Source organism: Tyto alba, unplaced genomic scaffold, assembly GCF_018691265.1.
Source record: "Tyto alba isolate M040663 unplaced genomic scaffold, T.alba_DEE_v4.0 Super-Scaffold_1000006, whole genome shotgun sequence".
NCBI classification, from domain to species: domain Eukaryota; kingdom Metazoa; phylum Chordata; class Aves; order Strigiformes; family Tytonidae; genus Tyto; species Tyto alba.
The window spans coordinates 2,334,218-2,354,602 of NW_024881272.1; the positions used below are offsets into that span (position 1 = coordinate 2,334,218).

At 41.5% G+C, this 20,385-nt stretch overlaps 1 protein-coding gene across 1 annotated transcript in view; it reads right to left on the reverse strand.

Moving 5' to 3' along the window:
* PLA2G4A (phospholipase A2 group IVA) overlaps window positions 1-20,385 on the reverse strand; it is an 83,468-nt gene that overhangs the window by 37,231 nt on the left and 25,852 nt on the right. The window contains exons 4-6 of the mRNA XM_042785841.1: window positions 7,078-7,226; window positions 3,411-3,524; window positions 131-168 (exon numbers count right to left, since the gene is read on the reverse strand). Coding sequence (XP_042641775.1) covers window positions 131-168; window positions 3,411-3,524; window positions 7,078-7,226 — 301 coding nt within the window. The remainder of the gene's footprint in view (window positions 1-130; window positions 169-3,410; window positions 3,525-7,077; window positions 7,227-20,385) is intronic.

The window sequence follows — 20,385 nt, forward strand, 5'->3', positions numbered from 1 at the left end:
TATGTTAAAACAAGCAATTTTTGCACTCTACCTGACACATTTTTCAAAAATTTCTAACAAACTAAAAAATACCTTTGCCGCTAATACATTTTCCACATTTGTTTTTTTTTTTTAAATATGAGATACTTACCATACTTCAAGAGACAATTCCAAAGTAATTTCTGTGACCTAAACAAGAAATATTTAAATATGGTTACACCACTTACAGAGGGGAAAAAAACCCAAACACACCTGGAACATAAACTAATTATTACTGTCAGAATTTTTCTTTAAATGCCTTTTTTTAAAAAGGGGGACATTTTGGAAATGCATGAAGGAGTTTCTTTTCTATGGAACTTCTTTTTTTTTTCAAAGCACTCAATGTGATTCCAAAATACACCACTAGCACGGAATACAGTAGAAAACGCTGTTAGGTGCTGCTAGGTCCTGACTTTCATTCATCAGATCCCATTGCCTTGGCTTTCTTCCACTGACAATCACTTTCTGACAGTGCTATTCATCTTTGGCCTGAAGGGATGTAATTGTCTTCACACACGTAAGATCCTTTGTTTCTCCTGCCAGCCACAGTCTATCTGCCACTTGCTTCCCAGTTCACTGGGTAAACTTCATACTCAACTTGTATCTGAAACAAAGACTTGTAAGGGAATGACTGCTCTGAGTTCCACATGAGCCACCAAGTGTCCTTCCACAGTTAAATATGTTTAAATTCTCAATCAGGAAGAGCGATTGCTTACGAGTTTCTGAAAGATGCAGTAATAATGACTAATAAATGTCACTACATAATGGTTTCACTTGCAGATCACACAGAACTACCTGACCCATGAGCTATGGGCTGGTCTCCTTGGCCTTTCACAGAGCACTTACAGGCGTTGCCTGCAGGCAGAAGTTTAAAAAATGATGCTTAAAGCACTAACTGCATGTTAAGCAAAATCCAGGAGTAGGTTGCTAGAACAAAGACAGAATGGACAGGCATCTTCACCTCCCGGAGCTCTCTCATATGCAGTGGCCACCTACACATCGGTGCAGCCTTGTAGGAGTGCAACAGACTCACACATGGTGACTTGTTTCACTCTGCCCCTAGCTATGAATGGATTCTCCTCCTCGTTTGTGGCATGTGATCACTAGGAATGGAGCTAGAACACCTCAGACTGAATGTTCGCTTGACACTTATACAGAGTCGTTAAGGGTATGGAAGTGCAAAGCTGCCTCTGGCCTCCCACATCTCACGTACCTGCCGGGCCAGGTAAAACCTGGCACTCCACTCCTGCCCTCTGAAATGGGAATTGTAAATCAGGTAGCATATTAACAGGGTGGTGGGAGAAAGGAAAGGCAAAGAAATAACAAAGGAAGAACATGAAGAAACAGAGTGAAGAGTCATTTACGGAAATACTTCAAAGACAGAGTAGTAATTACATTATTCCAGCACCTGATATTACTAATTTAGAAAGCACTTCAGAAACCACGCAGTGATCCAATGGTTGAAAAAACAATGTGCACACTCAGGATTAAATAAATCCTTAAAGTGAAACATTCCAATAGGGAAATAGCATGCCACTTTCTATACCTTGTACAGGCTGCCACAGAAATCTGAGGAATACACATTGTGTATACAAATTGTCTACACTGGCCTCAACCTGACTTGGTGTTCCCTTACTATTTGCTTCTAGATTTCAGAGTGTATTTGGCCTTTTTCACTGATTTTTTTCCCCTGTGTTCTCCACCAAGCTTTGGTGAGTGCTGATGAGAAGTTAAAGCATATCTGTAATGTGGCAAGGCCTTATATTATTGGCATGAGTCTTGTAAACTGTGTTAAACTGTGTTTTCAGAATTTATTCATCAGCTTTCTCACTACGTCACCTTGTGCCTGGCAGAACCAGGCACCTGCAGTCAGCCCACACTCTGGAAGTGACTGAAGCACCTAGTGAAATAAATATGCAGAAACTTTAAAAACTGATGTAACTTGGAAAAAAAAAAAAAAAAGGGTATAAAAATTCTAACTGCCCTAAGGCTATGCCTGTTTCAATGCTAAATCTTACACATGAAACTCTCAGATTTCCAATAAATAAGCTTGAACCAGTTATTTGCTGTAACCACACTTTTAAAGTTGTATCACATGGAAAACAGCAGAGCAGTGACAAATCAAGACCTCTGATCAAATAATAAACCATAGCCCAAACCAGAAATGCAGACAGTTTTTATACATGTAGTATATTCATACAATATATATAAAGATAACCAGATGTGATGGATATAACTACAAGTACTGAATTATGTTCAGAATGGACTGCAAGATCTTACTCTAATAAACGATGATATTTTAGTATGTGCAGAACAAGCTCAATTACACACAGATTTAACAACTTCCAGGAGTTACCGTGCAGGCAGACAATCCCTGTTAAACTGACTCCATCTGTTTTGTATACATGTTTAAAGAGAATAATCCAATTAATGCATTATTGCATGTTAAGTAGGTCTGTGTTACAACAAGCCATTTACTGCTAGTGAAACATGTAACAATAAAAGAACTTCTGTTAGCTTTCCGTAAGCCACAGGCATCAGGAGTAGAGGTAATACACTGACCAGCAAGCTCTGCATAACCTCTCATGCTAACGAAGACCATTAAACTAAATTGAATCAAGTGGTGCAGAAACTGGTTTAGCAAACGAAAGTTTGAAACTAGACTTTTAAAGAGGATTCTCTCAGTGGGGACACTAAGGCATTCAGTGGCACTGTTTTTCTTAATTCTTCTCTCAGCAGGACTGTAAGAGGATAAATACAGTGCCTTTAGGCCAGCACCCTATGTTTAACCATGAGCAACAGTGAATGCTGAGAAAACAAGCTTCAGAGCAGGATGTGCAGAGAACAATCATCACTGGAGATACCCCCTCCCAGGCCCCAAATATTTAGCTCTTTCTTGACTGAAAGGCTGTCACCTTTACCCCCTCCGTGATATATTCTAATCCCTTCCTGAATTCAAAACTTAGCTCTATATTAAGAAAGCACATACACACATACATAGTACTGAGGTAGACTGATGGGATCAGAAATAGTTTTGGATTTCCTTTCATCTAGGGACATGTACTTCTGATGAGTATCAAGAGCAGGCTAAATGTTTTTCTTATGCTTCAACAAAATGACAGAGAATACTCCAGTAACATCAGACTCAATGAGAGTCTTTAAGATACATCACTTAGCCTTTATCACCACCATCCTCTATTGATTTGTGAAGAAGATTTATCTAAGCAGAATGTGACACAGACAAAATTCAGACATCTGATAGGGGACTGGAACGTGGTACATCCTGATCTACACAATAGTTTAGGTCTCTCAGTTCAGGTGCTCTTTTAAGAACTTTCCATCGTGTTCAAAGCTGCACCAACAAAGGCAAAGCTGTGAATGCTGCAACTCACGTCATTGAAAGTTAACTGGACCTCCTTCTTCTCTCCTAGTTTCAGAGAAGATATAGGAAACGTGGACGTGCCAAGAGTCTCATCCATAACATAGTTGGCATCCATCAAAGTAACCTAGAAAAGATACACAGCTATTCAATTCTGCTTTGATAAATCCCTTTTTAGTTCCATACAGCCTGTGCCTAAAGTTTTTAAAAAAAAAAAAAGAAAGAATTCTGTGGAAAAAGAATAGGCCTAACCCAACCAAGCCAACACCCAAAGACAACAGACATGTTCTTTTAAAACAGGATAAGCTCGTGGGTGGCGTGGGTGGCACCTTCAAGGCAATCAATTTCATGAGTACAACAGTAACATTTACAAAAGGCTTTCTAAGCAGACATAGTAACTTCAAATTATACATATAAAATACACAACTACTTCAAATTTCCAATTAGTAAAAGTTGTTGGTGGAGAAATTTATATAGTTTTAAATGGGCTATGTCGAAAAACATACAGCAACTTTTCAGTGAAGATAGAATCCATACATGCTAGCTTTGTATCTACAGACCAAGATTTTTAAAGCAATGATTTGGCAAAATGTGCAGCATTCCAAATTACACAAAGCTTTTCTCTGTATCCAGCCAGATCTTCAAGTCTCTTCTCAGATTCTCCATGTCAGAGCACATGCCTTTTCAAAAGGTGATAACATCCAAAGATGTATGTGGATACCACAGAACACTGTTCAATGCTTTTGCTCTAATCCATGTGGGTCTACGTCTAGCAGCCTTTTTGATCAGTGGCAGCCTTCCAACTTCTCACGTTAAGACATTCAGAAAGAATTTCAAATTACCATTTACATGGTTTCTATCAAATGAGTTCTCCAAACTCATTTAGCTTATGATTTTTTTCCACTTTGTGAAATTGTATCTTCTAAAATATCATGTTTGTGGCTTGGACCATATCTTTTTGCATAAAACAAATGGAATCAAGATACAATCACTTGAATAACTAGTTGCTACACCTGCGTTCAGCCTCTTCTCAGCTATAAGGAATCTTCTTTATCCTGTGCCACAAGCAACCCTTTGAAATGATGAACTGTATTTTAGGGCACAACTCATTATTTTAATGGCATCTACGTTCTTCTGTTTCCTCGCAGAACTTCATGCCCATTGCTGTAATCTCTGAGGGCTGTCTTTTAAAACCAAGAGCAATAGCAAAAACTTCTTAATAGGATTTTGAAGACCTTCTTACACGTCAGAGTGAAAACTACTTGGGATAGAGTTAGATTTAGATTAAAATACTCTGAGAAACTGAAGGGATTGTGGAGTCTGTGTGAGCTTGGGAATTCACAAAGAGGTTTTGGGTGGGGAGGTGGCTTCACAGATTTGAATTCTGACATTGCACTCCACACAGAATCCAAAGGCTCTGCTGGGCACTGTGTGTGCGTACAAGAGTGGCAGAACACATTCAGTTTCAACCTAAAGAGTCCATCTTTCACGGTGAATAGAATGTTTACTGTGAACAACACATACATGTGATGTATGCAGACATACATATCAACCACATCCACAATTAACCATTATTACATGGCATCACTGGCTCTCTGCAGGCAACTTTCATGGAATTTTAAAGCATGTGCCTCAGAAACCAGCAACAGCCCTTGGTTATTGTAAAGACACATTTCCAAATTCTACTTATAATCAATCTTGTTGTGTTCTGTTATAGGAGATAGCAACTTGCAGTATGCTATGGCCATACTGTGGGGGAATTCAACAGCATGCCAGCTCATAAAATCCTGTCCTTTATAATGACTGCACAAAAGCATTCTGAAAACTGAGAAACACCTTACAAAATGTTAGCCAAATTACAAAAGATGTTTTAATAACTGGGGGCTCTCACCCTGGTGGGAAATGAACTAGTCACATTGCTACCACAGAAGGAAGCGAATGACCCCGGCATCCACATGGTCAAAAATATCTGAGATCATGGAACAGTAAGAAAATAATGGCTTGCCAGCATCCTATTTCTTCACATTAGAATGCATAAAGATACAGAGTGTAAGAGGTGTTACTGTTCCCAAGAAGGCAGCAGGTAAGCCACTGATGTTTGTGACTTTAATAATTTATCCTTTAAAAAATCTTTCAAATTAATTTTATACTCAATAAATTCATACATTACTAGGGAAGCTGCCTAAGTGCAACTACAAGCAAGATCTGACCCAGTCTTTACACAATGCCAATAAAAGCAAGACACTATATTTTAACTATTATTTGCTATTCCTCAGTTTACCATTCCACTCATCTTTTGAAGATCATTTAGCCAGCTGTAGCTCCTGCAGAATTTCAAAAAAAGCACAGTATCAGCAAAAAGACAAGTAAAACTCTCTGCCCCTGGACTTCTGTTAGAATCCACACAGGCTTTATCAGGCGAAATTGAAACAATTTTTAGTTCCCACACACTGCAACAGACAGGTTGATGAACCCAAGTTCTTCTTTTCTTCTTCCTATTTCCAAAACGCTTTCTCACAAAGAAGCCAGAATCACTCCATCCCTCTGATTTCTGTTATCTATTTGCCTGACTTGTTATTAGAAAGCAAGAACTACGTTAGAGATTTCAAACTTTTCTCATTTCATGTAGCCAGATTGCCTGTCTATGCCCAAAACATTTAGTAAGAATCAACTCAGGAGACTGTTGCACCTGACCAGCTGGTGGAAGCTATTTTGGGTAATGTGCTTCCTGCAAAGCTGTAGTGAAGCTGCTGGGAATTTCCTAGTATTGCCGTCTCTTGCGCAGGATGCATGTGATAGTCCTTCATGCTCCACTGAGCTGATCATGGCATTCTCCCTCCCCAAACTGTAGAACCTACCCCTCTCCCCAGGAATACAAGGAGCCTGTAGGAAGTACAATATTCATATCTTGAACAGTTTAGCCCCAAGAGACTATGGTTACTGGCTCAGTGAAAAGCTGCACAGGCTTTAGTGTCTATCCCAGTTGGCCAATTTAGACTGACACTCCGTAAGCTTGGGTCAGAAGACTTCACCTGTTAAGGCCATCATATACAAAGAACCAAGGTACCAAAGGACTGTAGATAACCTTAAATGCTTGCCATGCCCACTTATAAAACAGTTGCACTTAACACCTTTTGTACACTACCCAAACGGTTTAACACACTTCATGGTGGCTTAGTCAACAAGCCTGCACAGGGAATAAGAGTACCCAAAACATCACTGGGTGGGCTATTCAGCCCTGGGCTCCAGGCATAGAGTAGACAGCAGAAACATGCTTCTGCTTTCTGTCTCCACAGGGAGAAGCAGGGAATGGGCAGAGACTTGACTTTACCCCCACCTATTCACTGTCCATAATAGCTGAATCGGTGTAGGAAGCAGGGAGAAAATAATTTATGGCTGATGTGAAGAATAGTAAGCTACTAGCCCTCAGAAGCAGTCCAAGAGATGACTCAGAGGCATCTCTTATAATGACTCTCAAGGCTACTTCTTGAATAATGAAATTTATACAACATCGCTTGCTTAGCACCATGCCTGCGGGCAAAACCCAGCCTTTAATGTTTAAAAAAAAGTTCTAATCTTGAGACAACAGATGCCATACACGTACAAACTACTGTCATTTTAACCTTCCAGACATTGTACAACTTCCATTTTCACAGAAGCAGCTCAGCCGTGTGATTTACCTCAAGAACGTTCTCTTGGTTGGGGTCCAAAATGAACTCAAAGGTCTCGTTCCACACAGGATTCACATCGTTATTGAAATGTTTCGTTCTCTTCCTGCAATCAGGGGCAGATGGGATGAACAGCTCCACATAGGGATCTGGAGTGTCAACTACAGAGCAAAACAGATGCTCAAGTTAGGTAAAACTCAAGTTTGGGTTGTAATAATCAATACAACTATGTGAAACCACAGATCACCTCATGGTCCATGACAGAAGAATATTCAACTATATAAATTATGTGCAAATAATGACATGAACGATACAACTATATTACCTATCTCCCAAAAAGAAACAGACATTATGCTTTTAAGAGGGGAAGAGAAAAGCCTTGAACAAACAGAATGGCACTGGGACTGATTCCAGTTTATTAGAAATATGCATACTTCTACCAGGCAGTGGTAATTATTTTTAAAAGCTTTTACCCCTTCCTCTCTTTCTAGCCTTTAATTACTTTGGCTCAGCTCACAGAAGTAACTATTCCACAAAAACAGTCTTCAGTTAAAGAAAACAAGCAGCTTGATATACAGTTTTGGATCCTCTTTCACCTTTGCTGCTTTGGCAATCATAAATGAAATCAGGCCACTTACATACTGCTAAACACAGCATAAGGGGAGCTGTTCAAATCTGAAGCCACTGCAGTCACCAGAGCTTTGTGGAGGTCACCACAGTCTCAAGACCTTATTTACATGGTATATTTGAATAACAACTGTGCAGAACACTAACTGGAAATACAGAAACGCATGCCAACTACAGCTAATCAGAAATATCAGTGGGAGAAGAACACACATTGACAAAACTCACCTGATGTGTCTAATAATATCCATTCCTGAGAGCAAAGAATGCGTTGTTGGCAGCCCTAAAAATCCTACCTTTCCAACTGGTTACTATTTGTCTGCCCAATGAGATTTTTTTTCTGTTGAATTGGGCCAAGGCTGATGTAGTCCTTTACAGATTTCTCTAAAACATTGCTCAGATGCTTCCCAGGAGAGCATGGGAAGTTATTTTCATGTATTTAGTGAACATGAAAAGCACCTGCTCTGCTGTGGTAAAACACGTGCATCTTTCCAGCATCTTCTCCTCAAAGTTTAGTGAAACATTTTCAAGCAAATACAATACCCATCACAAACAAGAATCCTTTCCTTACAGGTCTCTTTTTGAAAGAGATTAAAACCCATTGCTAGGTATAACAGGTCTGAACACTTCTCCTTGTACACCCTTTAAGTCTAAAGATACTTTTTTCAACAAAGCCAAATGTTTTTAGAGACTCTTGGATTTCGATAAAACGTTATCAGTGAGATTGGCGGAGGCCTAGAACCACATGGTCATTTCAACTGGGAGATGGAGGAAAAGAGCAAAACAAAAAAGTTTATACTTTCAAATGGGAATCAATGTCTTCTAGGAAAAAAAAAAAAAACAAAAAAAAAAAAACAAAAAACAAAAAACAAAAACAAACAAACAAACAACCAGAAAAAGGCTTTTTGAAACCACTCGGGGGGTTCTGTATGTCTACCAGGGCAGAACAGAATCAAAACTCAAAACCTTTGGTGTCCAGGCAATTCTAGTGGGCAAAATCAGCCAGAGCTAACGTGCTTTCTGATGCCATTGCCAAATATAAAAGGCACTGAACTTACCCACAAAGTACTTCAAATATCTGGAGATGCAGAGTAACACACAAGGGTCATGATTTGAATTAAGTATTCCTCTAGCTAGGGAAACTTTAGGGACAGCAAACAAACCTTCTCCTAGGCACATGTTCCCTCAATTAGAATTTTGTATGGAAATAGAGTTTGTGATTCAAAGATTCCACTGTGTGAGAATTTCCTTGGATAGCTAAAAAACTCCCCAGAACTTCTTAGGGAGTTTTACACTGTGGTCCGTACCTGTGGGGCTTTGCTAATTACTACAATTTGGCAGGTCACACTGCTACCTGTATAATTAACAAGCAGCTATTTAAAGTTGGGGATCAGTGTGAAAAGCCTTTAAATAGCAATCTTTATTAACTCCGAAGAATTTATGTCTGCTCTTGTCTCTTATTTAAAGTCAGAGGAACAGGGGGATCAACCTCCAAGTGGTTTTTAAATCTGTTCTCTCATTGTCAGATGCAACTAATTGCCAACTTTTACTGAATACATTAGCTCCCTTGAATTACTACACAGAACTGTGCCAGAAAGAAGGGACTCAAGGCCCCTTGAAGCTAAACAGCAAAATATCTACCAAAATCAGAAGTGGCAAGATCTCATATGGTATGTCTGGATGTTGAACGCTATTTTGGTAATAAACACTACAGAGTTGCTCTGCCATGAGATTGAACCTGCCTACAAAAGCTTGCTTTTTAACCAAAATACTGGTGCTGAACAGTGGTCTGGGCAAAACGTCAATGTTTCCCTTTCTGTTCAATTTTTCATGTGATAATGTGACCAACCCTAACTGTAAGTTACAAAACTCCATTTTTTCCTCTCAAACAGAAACAGCAAATGGTTTCCTATCTCTATTGAAAATCCCAAAGCACATGGAAACCCCATACCACTGCACAGCTGGCATACAGATGGCATTACTAACTTCCTATCAGACAGACTCCAACTAAGTGTTGAAACAGAAATTAAATCCAAGGCATGGAACAACTAAACTTAGAAAAATCAGTCTTTGTAACTCAGTATTGCGAAGCCGCCCCCTCACTCCCTGCCTTTATTATCTTTTTTAACCCAAGGCAAAGAGTTAATCATCCGCCCTTTCATGTTTGAAAGTTTACTTGGTGCTATTTTCAATTAAGAAAATGAAACTCTATTCTTTTATAACTTCCTTTTTCAGATTAAGAAGAAAAATACTGGAAGACTGCATGCTCTGAGTATAAGCTATACTATATTAATCAAAATCTTGCCTCTTATTATTGGTGGGGGACCAAAAACTATCTACCAGCAATCTGGCAAGTAACACAAAACTATCCACTTAATGTATTTCAAAACATTGAAGTTATCAAATGCAAATAAAACAGAGTGTGTATCCTTTTGCATGGATGTATTTATTCCTGTTTGTGTTTTTGCTAGTCGATTTGCCAGGTATGTTTTGCCAAAAACTAATCTGAAAATGTAAGTGAAAAGCAGACTGAATGCTCCTGTTATCTGTATTTTGATTTTAAAAGGAAGCATCTTTATTAAATGGTTTATGTGTCAAAAGCTGACATTTTGCAAGTGCAATCAATACAAAAGAGTTATCTATGTAGAGACAACACTGCCGTGGAATTGCTCTTTTAGCAGCCTACTTGAAATACCAACCACAGACTTTTCAAAAGAAGCAACATGTAAGAATTTGCACTCCTTCCTCAGGACACTTCTGAAGAAAACGAAGTTTCTATACAGCTCAGCTAGGCTCCAGGCTATCCTCTGTGCAAGAATTCTTGCATGACTCCTCCATAATTTGTGGGTTAACTATCTGCAATGCATCTCAACTTTTTAATGCAGGTAAAGTTTGGAAGGTTTGCAAATGGAAGACTTGGAAGGTCTGCAAATGGACACATGCACTACCGTGAGACGGTGACTGTGTGGTATGACCCCATACCCCTCTCCTCCCGGCACTCTTTGACTATTCACAGTGCCCCAACATGTGCATGCAACTAAAATGTCACACTTCTCCCAGTGTCAAAGAGCTTCATGCATAACACATTAGATAACGCTCTGGAATAGAGGGACCAGACTCCATTAGTATTTCTCAGGAAAAATGAATATGAACTGACAATTAAGTACAAGTGTATCTAAACTCCCACCTTTATGCTAAAAAATAAAATTAAGAGTTTCAGCATTGATGTCAATGGAACTAACAGAAGGTCCTGCAATTAGCAGCTTATAGCGAGATGAATTATAAAGGTAATTAACAAAAAGTTCATAATAATCGTTTTGTAAGATTTACAGCATCCATCAAATCTCCACAGGCTGAAGACAGATATACAATAACAAAAATAGAGTCGGCATCTAAACTGTTACTTTTAAACACACTGGCTTAAGAAATGGCTGAGAGGTAGGAAGTACGGACTCAATGACTTTTCCTTGTTTGATTTATCTCCGGGTTAAGTAATTGCTACAGAATTCTGTCTCTAAATAACATTATGAATCATGAAGTGAAACACACGATGGACAGTAATTAGGATCAATCACATTAAATATGAGTCATGCTTTGAGCAATCTGTCTATTAAAGAAACCTGTAAAATTTTCTACAATGACTGGAAAGCATTTGATCTCATGTTACTAATTTGGTGAGGTGACTGCCATCAGGCCCCCCATATTAATATAATTAATATTTCAGACATGTAATTTATATCTCAGCCATTCCAATTTCAATAGCATAATAAAGGAACTATAGAAAGCCTGTTCAAATACAAAATCCAAGGATGAAGCCACTATCATCATACAATCAAATTTATCTCATTTGTCTATCAAAAGTTGAAAGAAATGCAAAGTTCTTGAAGTATTCAAAGATCTGGTTTGCTACAAAAAAAAATCTGCACCAGAAGAATTTATCTTTTTTTTCCACATGAGCATTTCATAAACACTTGAGATCACAATGGATATTAAACAAAACTATATTAACTTTCATTTCAGTTAATATATGCATCACTATTGTAGAAAGTAAAACTGGATCCTTATTTTTTGGACCCATGATCTCCAGATACTCTGTTTATGGAATTACAGGAATATTCAGGAAAGTAGATGGCAGAACTCCCTTAAAGAACTATGTTAGTGTGGTTCATTGGGGTTTTTTGCCTTCTGGCTAACCACCATCCTCCACCACCAAGTGCAACCCCCATTCATGAAATCTTACTAACTCCCAAATTACCATCTTTTATCTACTTTCCACCATTTTTTGTGGCTTATTGCACTGCGGTACAACTTGGTTAGCACGAAGTCACGTGCAGCTGAGTGGCCTGACTGAGGCCAAGCTAGTAATGGCAATTGCTGGACTACCTCCCTCTCCTCCGAGGGGAAGGAAGCTAAAAAATGCCAGCTGTGCCTTATGCAGAAGCGGTGCTGGCTGGGGAGGGAAGCTCACGCGGGCTGCGCAGCACATACTCACTGCTGCCTGGCTGCAGGGCTCCTCTGAATTTTACAGAAGTTACCAAACCTACTGTTTCCCTAGAGAAACCCAAAGTATGGGGCACGAAGGCGTTTCCAACGGGTTGGACGTTAGTACTGCTCACAGGAAACCAGCATGGCATGAGCTACAGGAATCTCTTCCTAGGCCACAAGCATCATTTTGATGTGTGTTTAAAAATAGTAACTAAATTTTTATTCAAATAGTGAATTTTATGGGGCTCACTGGACAATACGCTTCGCAGTGGCATGGAAATATGATTGGGTCTCTGCCACAGTCAGGTGAAAATGTAATGAACTTTTAAATCGTGTTTTTTCACAGTTCAATGTGATTTTCCAGTTTTAAAAAAGAGAATTCTTAGAATAGTACTTATGAATAATTGTCAAATATCAATTAATTCCCAAATAATTAGTGTTTCCCACACACCATATTAACAAATCCATGAATTATTAGATTTAGTTTACTCTTGCTCTGCTGGTGAAAGGACAGACTGACACAAGGTCCTAAAAAAAAAAAGGTGTCTCCGGTGCTCAGGAGAACATAGGCACCATTAATTGATTAATTAATTCAGCATCAGACAGGCAAGGAGGAATGGCAAAAAGGCAGAGCTGCAAGGTGCCCCCTTGAGCAGCCAGCAATGCTACCTGGCTTTGTGACTGTTGGAGGGGGTGGCAAACAGTCCGAGCGGGATGCCGGTGCCCAGGGTACCCCGGTGCACCCTCCCGCCACTTCCCAGGCAACAAACCAGTATGCAGAGTCTTTGCTGCAGAGGCTGGAGGTGCGATTTTGGAAACCAAGAAGTCCCTCCCCACCTGAAGAGGTGGAGGCCAGGAACGCCAGCAGCAGAACTGGCAGTGTCAGGCTGCCACACGCAAAAGCCTCGTCACCTTCTTAGGTAATCTGTGCGTTAAAAACCACCGCAGCCGCACAACCACAAGCCCTCCATTCGACACCATAAAACACGGCGGCAGCTAACAGGAGCAAGGTCAAACTTTTGAGCTGTCTTTTTAGGTTTGTTCTGAATTTCCATTTTCAAAAAGTACTGTAGCTGAGTCTGCTATGAATTCAGCACTCCCATTCATATGGAACAGATAATTCCGAGAGTCTTCAGACAAATCCATAGCCTAGCAGTAATACAGGTGCTAGACCAAGAGTCTGGAGACAAAACACGAGGCCACAGGGAACCTAAAATATCCAGGAACACACATCAAGATTACCAGTAAGAGGTCCCAAGGAGGAGGTGACAGGCTCTTTGGAGCCTGTGTTTAAGGTACTATAGGGAATGGCAGGGCTTTTGCCCTTCATCTTCAAGAGGGATTTTGCAAAAGGGATGATGCAGTGCAAGATTTCATGAGCGGAAGGTGACTACAAGTGAAGTAAGGCAGCTCCCAACGCAGCAGCTATGCTATGAGAAAACCTGTCATTGGGTAATACGTTTATTAGAGATTATTAATGCTTTTTTATTACAGTGCTTTTCATCTCTGGCATTGCTTAAGTGAAGGAAAGAACTGAACTCCCAGCACAAGTACTGCAATACCACCCAGTTTACTGGGGTGGGACACCACTAGCGGTTTCACTGATCCAGCCTTGAAAGGAAAAAATAAAACCAAACAAGTCAGCTGAACCCTTCCTAGGTTCAAACCAAATTTGTAGAAGTGCCAAGAGCAAAAGAATACACGCTTCTCTGAGTTATCTGTACAGCTCCTGTTGCCGGCAGACAGACAGCAGTGAAAAGTGACTGAAACATTAGCTTGCACTAGCCCAGAGAAAAATCTCTTTCTCTAGTAGTGTGCCAGAACCTAAGGGTTTGGGGTTTTTTTTTAATTAATTTAAATGCCTAGTTCTTAAGAGCTTTTTCAGTGTTAAATTTGTGAAACATCTCACTCTACCAGCAAAGACACAAGCAGGAGAGCAGGAACAGGCAGCGTGGCTGCCTAGTTCAGCTGTGGCTGTGGGTCCACGGTAATGCCAGATCTCGGCAGTGATAATTCGGTCTAGAGTAGGTTCAGGCATATCATCACATTCCTGGTAAATTACTCAAAACCCACAATATGACTTTTATTCCAGATTTATGTTAGTTGATGGAGTATAGATTGTTCCTGGTCTGGCATAAAGTCTGCTAATACAAATTTAAACTGGCAATATTTACTGAATCGGCAAAACAAGTTTACACTGGATCTGTGCTTGGTATCATGAGGCTTTAGAGGTTTTGGTCCTCTACCAGCAGCTCCAGAGCTTGATTTACTATATTTCTGAAGTGCAGCCTCCAGGCCTTCAAGTAAGAGGAGGTTCTTCCCTTGACTTTTTAATTCAGACATCTGTCAGGAACATTTTAAAAACCTGGAGCTGTCCTAACTGGGCAGAACCATAGCTAAGAATAGGCTCAGGCTGGCTATGTAAACATCGCATCCTAGTAAAACCATCAGCACTGCTACTGCAAGCACTCACAGGAAACAACTCAAGAATAAAGTGACACCTGTGAATTGTTTCTGCCCCAACCTCACTGCTCGGCCAGGTTATTACAGGCATTTCATTTACAGGACTGAAGAATAGATTGCGAAGCACTTAGTCAGAACAGCGTATGCACATCAATGTTAACAGATCCATTAAGGGAAAGGGATGATTGTACATCTAAGCATGTCCAACTAAGCATGGCACAACCCAGCATTAAGGCGACATTCCCTGTATTTCAACTGTCCTGTAACACTGTTGGCTGGATGCTTTGATAGAGCAGTTTTTACTGACAGGCTTTACAAAGGTGTTCTTTTTTGTAGTGATGAACATGAGGAAAATGATGATTTTTTTCAGTCCCTTGCAGAACATGTTCAGCCAGAAATACATCAATGAATACATTTATTTATTTGTAAGAACTTTTCTTTGATACAGACTGATATGTGGGGCAGTTAGCATCCTGCAAAATGCAAGACAGTAACCAGAGGCTGCTTCAAATCACACTTTTAAAAAAAACATTTTCAAAACAAATTGAAAGTCTTCTTCATACAGTAGACAGCAAGCTGCAGAACTCCTTACCAAAGGAGCTGTGGATGAGAAGACGTATGTGGATTCAAGGAAAACCAGTGAAGTTTAGGCAAGAGAAGCTCAGTGAGGGCTACTAATTACACCAGCTGCACATCCAGCTCAGGGACCCCCTTACCAGCCAGCTGAGTGCTTGGAGAGATGAAAGTGTCACATGCTCACCCTGTTCATATTTTTCCTTTGTATCTATGACTGATGTCCTGATTCTCCCTTAGGATCAGGCATTAGCCCAACCCTAACACAACTTCAAAGCTCTCCCTGGGAAGAGGGATGAGAGAGAAAAGAAAAGAAAATAAAAGAAAGCAGAAATGAATCAAATTATTACAGAGGACAAAGGGAATAAAAGGAGGGAGACCCCTCCTAAACAGAGGGAGAAAAAGGCTCAAACTAGAGAAACACTGGTGTCCCCAACTCCCTGGAGGAGAGCCCCACCACGAAGTTCTGCCTGGAGACATGACAGCACATGAAACAGAAACAGCTCCCAGTCACCATCACGCTCCATCCTCCTAGGGCTGCAGTGGGTCACAGCGTGGCAAGGGCCTCAAGCAGAGAGACAAGTAGGTCCTCCAACTCGAGTATCAGCAAGATGGATCCTTGCCAGCACGACAGCTTTGATGTTATCCTTACAGAGTCACGGAGTAACAGGAGAGCGTTCCTCTGGGATGCAAACAAGCTTTCACTCACATTTTACAGATACAGTCCCTGCCTCAAAAACTACATGGCAAGTTTTCAGAGACAGAATTTGGTTCTCATTGAAAAGATGTTTTGGCAACTGGAAAGAGCAGCATTTTCTGGATCAGTTTCACTGTGGAACACATAAGCCTGCTTCCAACTCAACTTTCACCTCCCAGCACCGCTCCTGGCTAGCCCCGCAACAGGGCAGAAATATCACACGTGTCAAGGAAATGGAAATCTAGCCTACAGCTGCTTCAATGTTAGACTGAGATCTGCAGGAGACATTTCATGAGCAGCTGTTACTAGTGTTGTTCATTTTTGAAGATACCCACCTTTTAAAGATACAGATTACAGTATCAGCCTACGGCTCTAGAGCCAGTCAGCTGCTAAGGTTGGCAATGGAGCACGGAGCACTCCAGGACATGACCAACAGCAGGTACAAGGGCTGTCAGGAACAGTCAGATCAGAAGGGGTTGCTCAAGCACACAGAGCTTGGTCACCTCAGGACTCGGCTGCCCATCCAGGCCACCCTAGCACAGACTGGAGCAGCATGGGTCCAAACAGGAGTATTTCTATCCCCTTCCCACAAGATACTTCCAGCACCCCTCCTCTGGTTTGCTCTGTTAGGCCTACAGTACATTTTACAGCTCCTGGCTATGCAAAGATCTGCATATGCAGTTTGTAGGACCTGGAAGATTGGTCAACTCTGACCTACTTTCTTCAGGGGAGGAGTTCAGCTTGTTTCCTTCTTGAAGCTCCCTTGCAAAAAACAGGTCCTGCTTCAGGGCCTTGCAAGAAGAGCATTATCTGATGACACTTCAACAGTTAAATCAAGTACACAGTAGCTAAGTCAGGGTGCAAGACCTGTCAGATGTGATACAGAGAGCAGCTGGATTAGGCCTGAATGAGCTGTTGTAACACAGACTGTTGTGTCCCTGCTCTAATACGAGCAGGTAAATCTCCAATTCCTTCCCTTTCAGCTAGCTCAGGTTTAAAACACTGCACGCGTATGCCTAAGCTGCACAAAACTACTGTGACTCTGGCTTTAAATAAACCAGCTTCTGTACCAAGACCTGTGGCTCATATTGAGCACAACCCCAGGGCAAAGGCCTATGAAGAGAGAAACGGTGACTGACACTGCACTGGACATCACCTCCTCCTTCCCTCCGCAGTGCTGGGCCAGGCCGGTGCTGCCGGTGGGAAAAGGTGTGTGCTCACCCCACGCAATGCCCCGGCTCCTCGCTTCCTTTGGAGGAGCAGGAGGCGTCTGGGAAGGAGGCACCCCAGCAGAAGACCGACTCCTTGACTTGCTGGTTGCCTAACTGTGCCAAGAGCCACCCGTAGGAGCTGCTTTCCATCTCCGTGTTAGCAAGTTTTGCAACCAGGGTTGAGCTCTGTTGACTGGACTGCTCCCAATACTTTAACTTGTTTACCTGAGCAGCCTAACTACGGTGGAATGTATCCTTAATTCCAACTAGGTGGACAAAACTGGGATAGAAGCTGAGTACCAGCGCCACAAGCTATCCAAACTTTAAACATTTTTATTAAAAAAAAAAAACAACCAAAAAACCTTTCTCCTTAAAATGCCCAATATTACACTGTTTATTATCATAGCATCAGCATCAGAAGTAGATGAAGCAAATAAAAGCTCCAAATCCAAAACAGGATTAAGAAAGATTAGTGGTCGTTAAGAGCAGAGTCACACAACTGGTTTCCTTTGTAGATGCTACCAACTGTTTTGAAATCCAGTATACTTAAAAATAGATCTTTAAAGATGTAAGACAAATTTTACAATGCTTCCCTTGGCCCAGTTTTCCACCAAGCCCCATGAAAACGCAGAAGGGGAGAGATCCTATGGAAGAATAACCACAGTTTGCAAGCATTTCTCTTCCAGAATGCTGCAACTTGGGATTCTGGTCTTTTTCTACAACTTTTTGTACTGTCAGGGAAGTAAGCAAAAGGCTCTATAGCATAGTGTGATATCTGGAATAGATTCAAAACTTAAACATCCACTATATAAGAACTCACTGGACTGGAGGCAAAGTCTTTTCCAAAAGCTCCAGTTAGAGAAGTGATTTTGCAAGGTCTGTTGACCCCTGCAACCAGCAAAAAGCTAAGCAATTAAGATGATTAAATCCTCACCAAAAACGTGCAGATTTTGAGACATTCCACCTTGTACTGGGTTTATGTGGCAGGTTTGGGGCAGCAGGGGGATAGTGGGGCTGCAGGGATGGTGTCTGTGAGAAGATACCAGAAGATGCCTCCATGTCAGACAGAGCCAGGTTTAGCTGGCTCCAAGCTGGATCAGCTGCTAGCCAAGGCTGAGCCCATCAGCAGCACTGGTGGTACCTCTGTGAGAACGTATTTAAGAACGTGCAAAAAGCATGGCACAGTAGCTGTGAGAGAAGAAGGAGAAAATGTGAGAGAAGCAACTCTGCAGATACCAAGTCAGTGAAGGAGGAGGGCGAGGAGGTGCTCCAGGTGCCAGAGCAAAGATTCCCCCACAGTGATGCAGGTTGTCCCCTGCAGCCCTTGGAGGACCACGGTGGAGCAGAGATCCACGCTGCAGCCTGTGGAGGATCCCACAGTGCAGCAGAAAGATGTGCCCTGAAGGAACTTGCAGTCCACGTAGAGCCCACGCAGGAGCAGATTTTCTAGCAGGAACTGTGGCCCACGGGGAGGAGCCCATGCAGGAGCAGGATGTTCCTGAAGGACTTTACCCCAGGGGAAGAGCCCATGATGGAGCAGTTCTTGAAGGGCTGCAGCCCATGGGAAGGACCCACGTTGGAGAAAGTTGTGAAGGACTTTATGCTGAGGCAGGGGGAAAGTGTGAGGAAGAAGGAGTGGCAGAGACAACATGTTATGAACTGACTGCAACACCCTTTCCTCATCCCCCTGCATCACTTCAGGGTACACAGAAGAGTCAGGAGTGAGGCTGAGCCTGGGAAGAAGGGAGGCGCTGGGCGGAAGGTCTTTTTAGTTTTATTTCTAACTATCCTACTCTGTTGCAACTAATGGGCAATAAATTAATTTCCTCAAACTGACTCTGTTTTGCCTGTGACGATAATAGGTAAGTGAGCTCCCGGTCCTCCTCTTGAGCCATGAGAGCTTTTCATTGTATTTTCTCCTGCCGAGCTGTTGATGGAGGGGGAATGATAGAGCAGCTTGGTGGGCACTTCGCAGCTGGGTGGATCAACAACCCACCACCCCTCTGCTGCAGTTGCTCATCTCATAAATCTTCCAGACTGTAAAAAGAAGAGTTGAGCACAGCTATGAGAGCAGCAGTCTCTAAAATAGAATTGAAATCTTTTGTGAAGATAGAGCTGCATTGATTGGATGGTGATAGGACAGTATCTGGAGTGGGAGAGTCACCTTAAAAGGGACACCATAAAATTAAAACAAGTCAAATCAGTAAAGGAAGTACTCGTATATGAAGGCAACAGTAAATGGGCAGAGACCTGAAATAAGAAGGGATTTGAATGAACTCCTGGGAAAGAGGGAGTCTGCTCTCAAACGTTTTTTTTCCCCTTCTCCCAAACATCCTGGGTCATGTGTTCTTACAGTTCTCATTTGTCATCACCAAGCACACACTCAGAATGACAAACTGGTGTGAGTAGCCTAACTTCCTTCCTAAATGAAAAGCATTCGCATGGAAAATTTCTATGATGCAATTATTGCCATTTTCATTTATTTTGATGTGCTTTATCAGTAAGAAACAAAAGCAGATACTGCAGCTTAGCTACTCAGATCCTGGTATGACCCAGATTCAGATTTGATTGCCTGTCTTTTGTAGAGTGATCTAACAAAGTTTTAAAGCTTACAGAGACAATGGGAAATCTCAGCCAAATAAAATACAAAGAGAGGGCTGGAAGCTCCAGCTTTCTCTGTTGTTCCAGCCACCCAAATCAGCTAGGACACTAAAAATATGTCTTGAATCAGTAGTGCTCTGTGTGTGAGCTGTTCGCTCAAGGAAACCCATTGCCTGTGGAAGTTACAGTGTGGCGAGCAACTATTACCTAGTTTTAAGGATGATACAAGCATTTGTGCTCCCCGTTAATTAAGAGCTCAAGAAACCTGGAAAAACTTGCTTAAAATACCGCATATCTCCCCAGCTTAGGCTTGAGGAGACAGAGGTGTGGATAGCCATGCCAGAGAAGTCAGGCCCTCCAAGTCCACCCACAGACTTGGGGCACTATGCACACTAGACCTCTCATCTAAAGCTCCTTGGGCAGAGGTAGACCTCAAACACTTAAGATGAAAAATATCACACAAACAGCAAAATTATAAGCACTTCCACATGTTTAATAAAAAAAAAAAAATTAGTGAGATCTTTCACAGCTTTCCAGAAAGTTTCGGAAGGACCAATACGGGAAAAAAAAGAAGAAAAGCAAAACATTATATAAAATCTCTCACGTTCCCCAGGAACTCCATCACCACCACAATGGAACGTTACCTCTCCTGCCCACAGAGCAGTC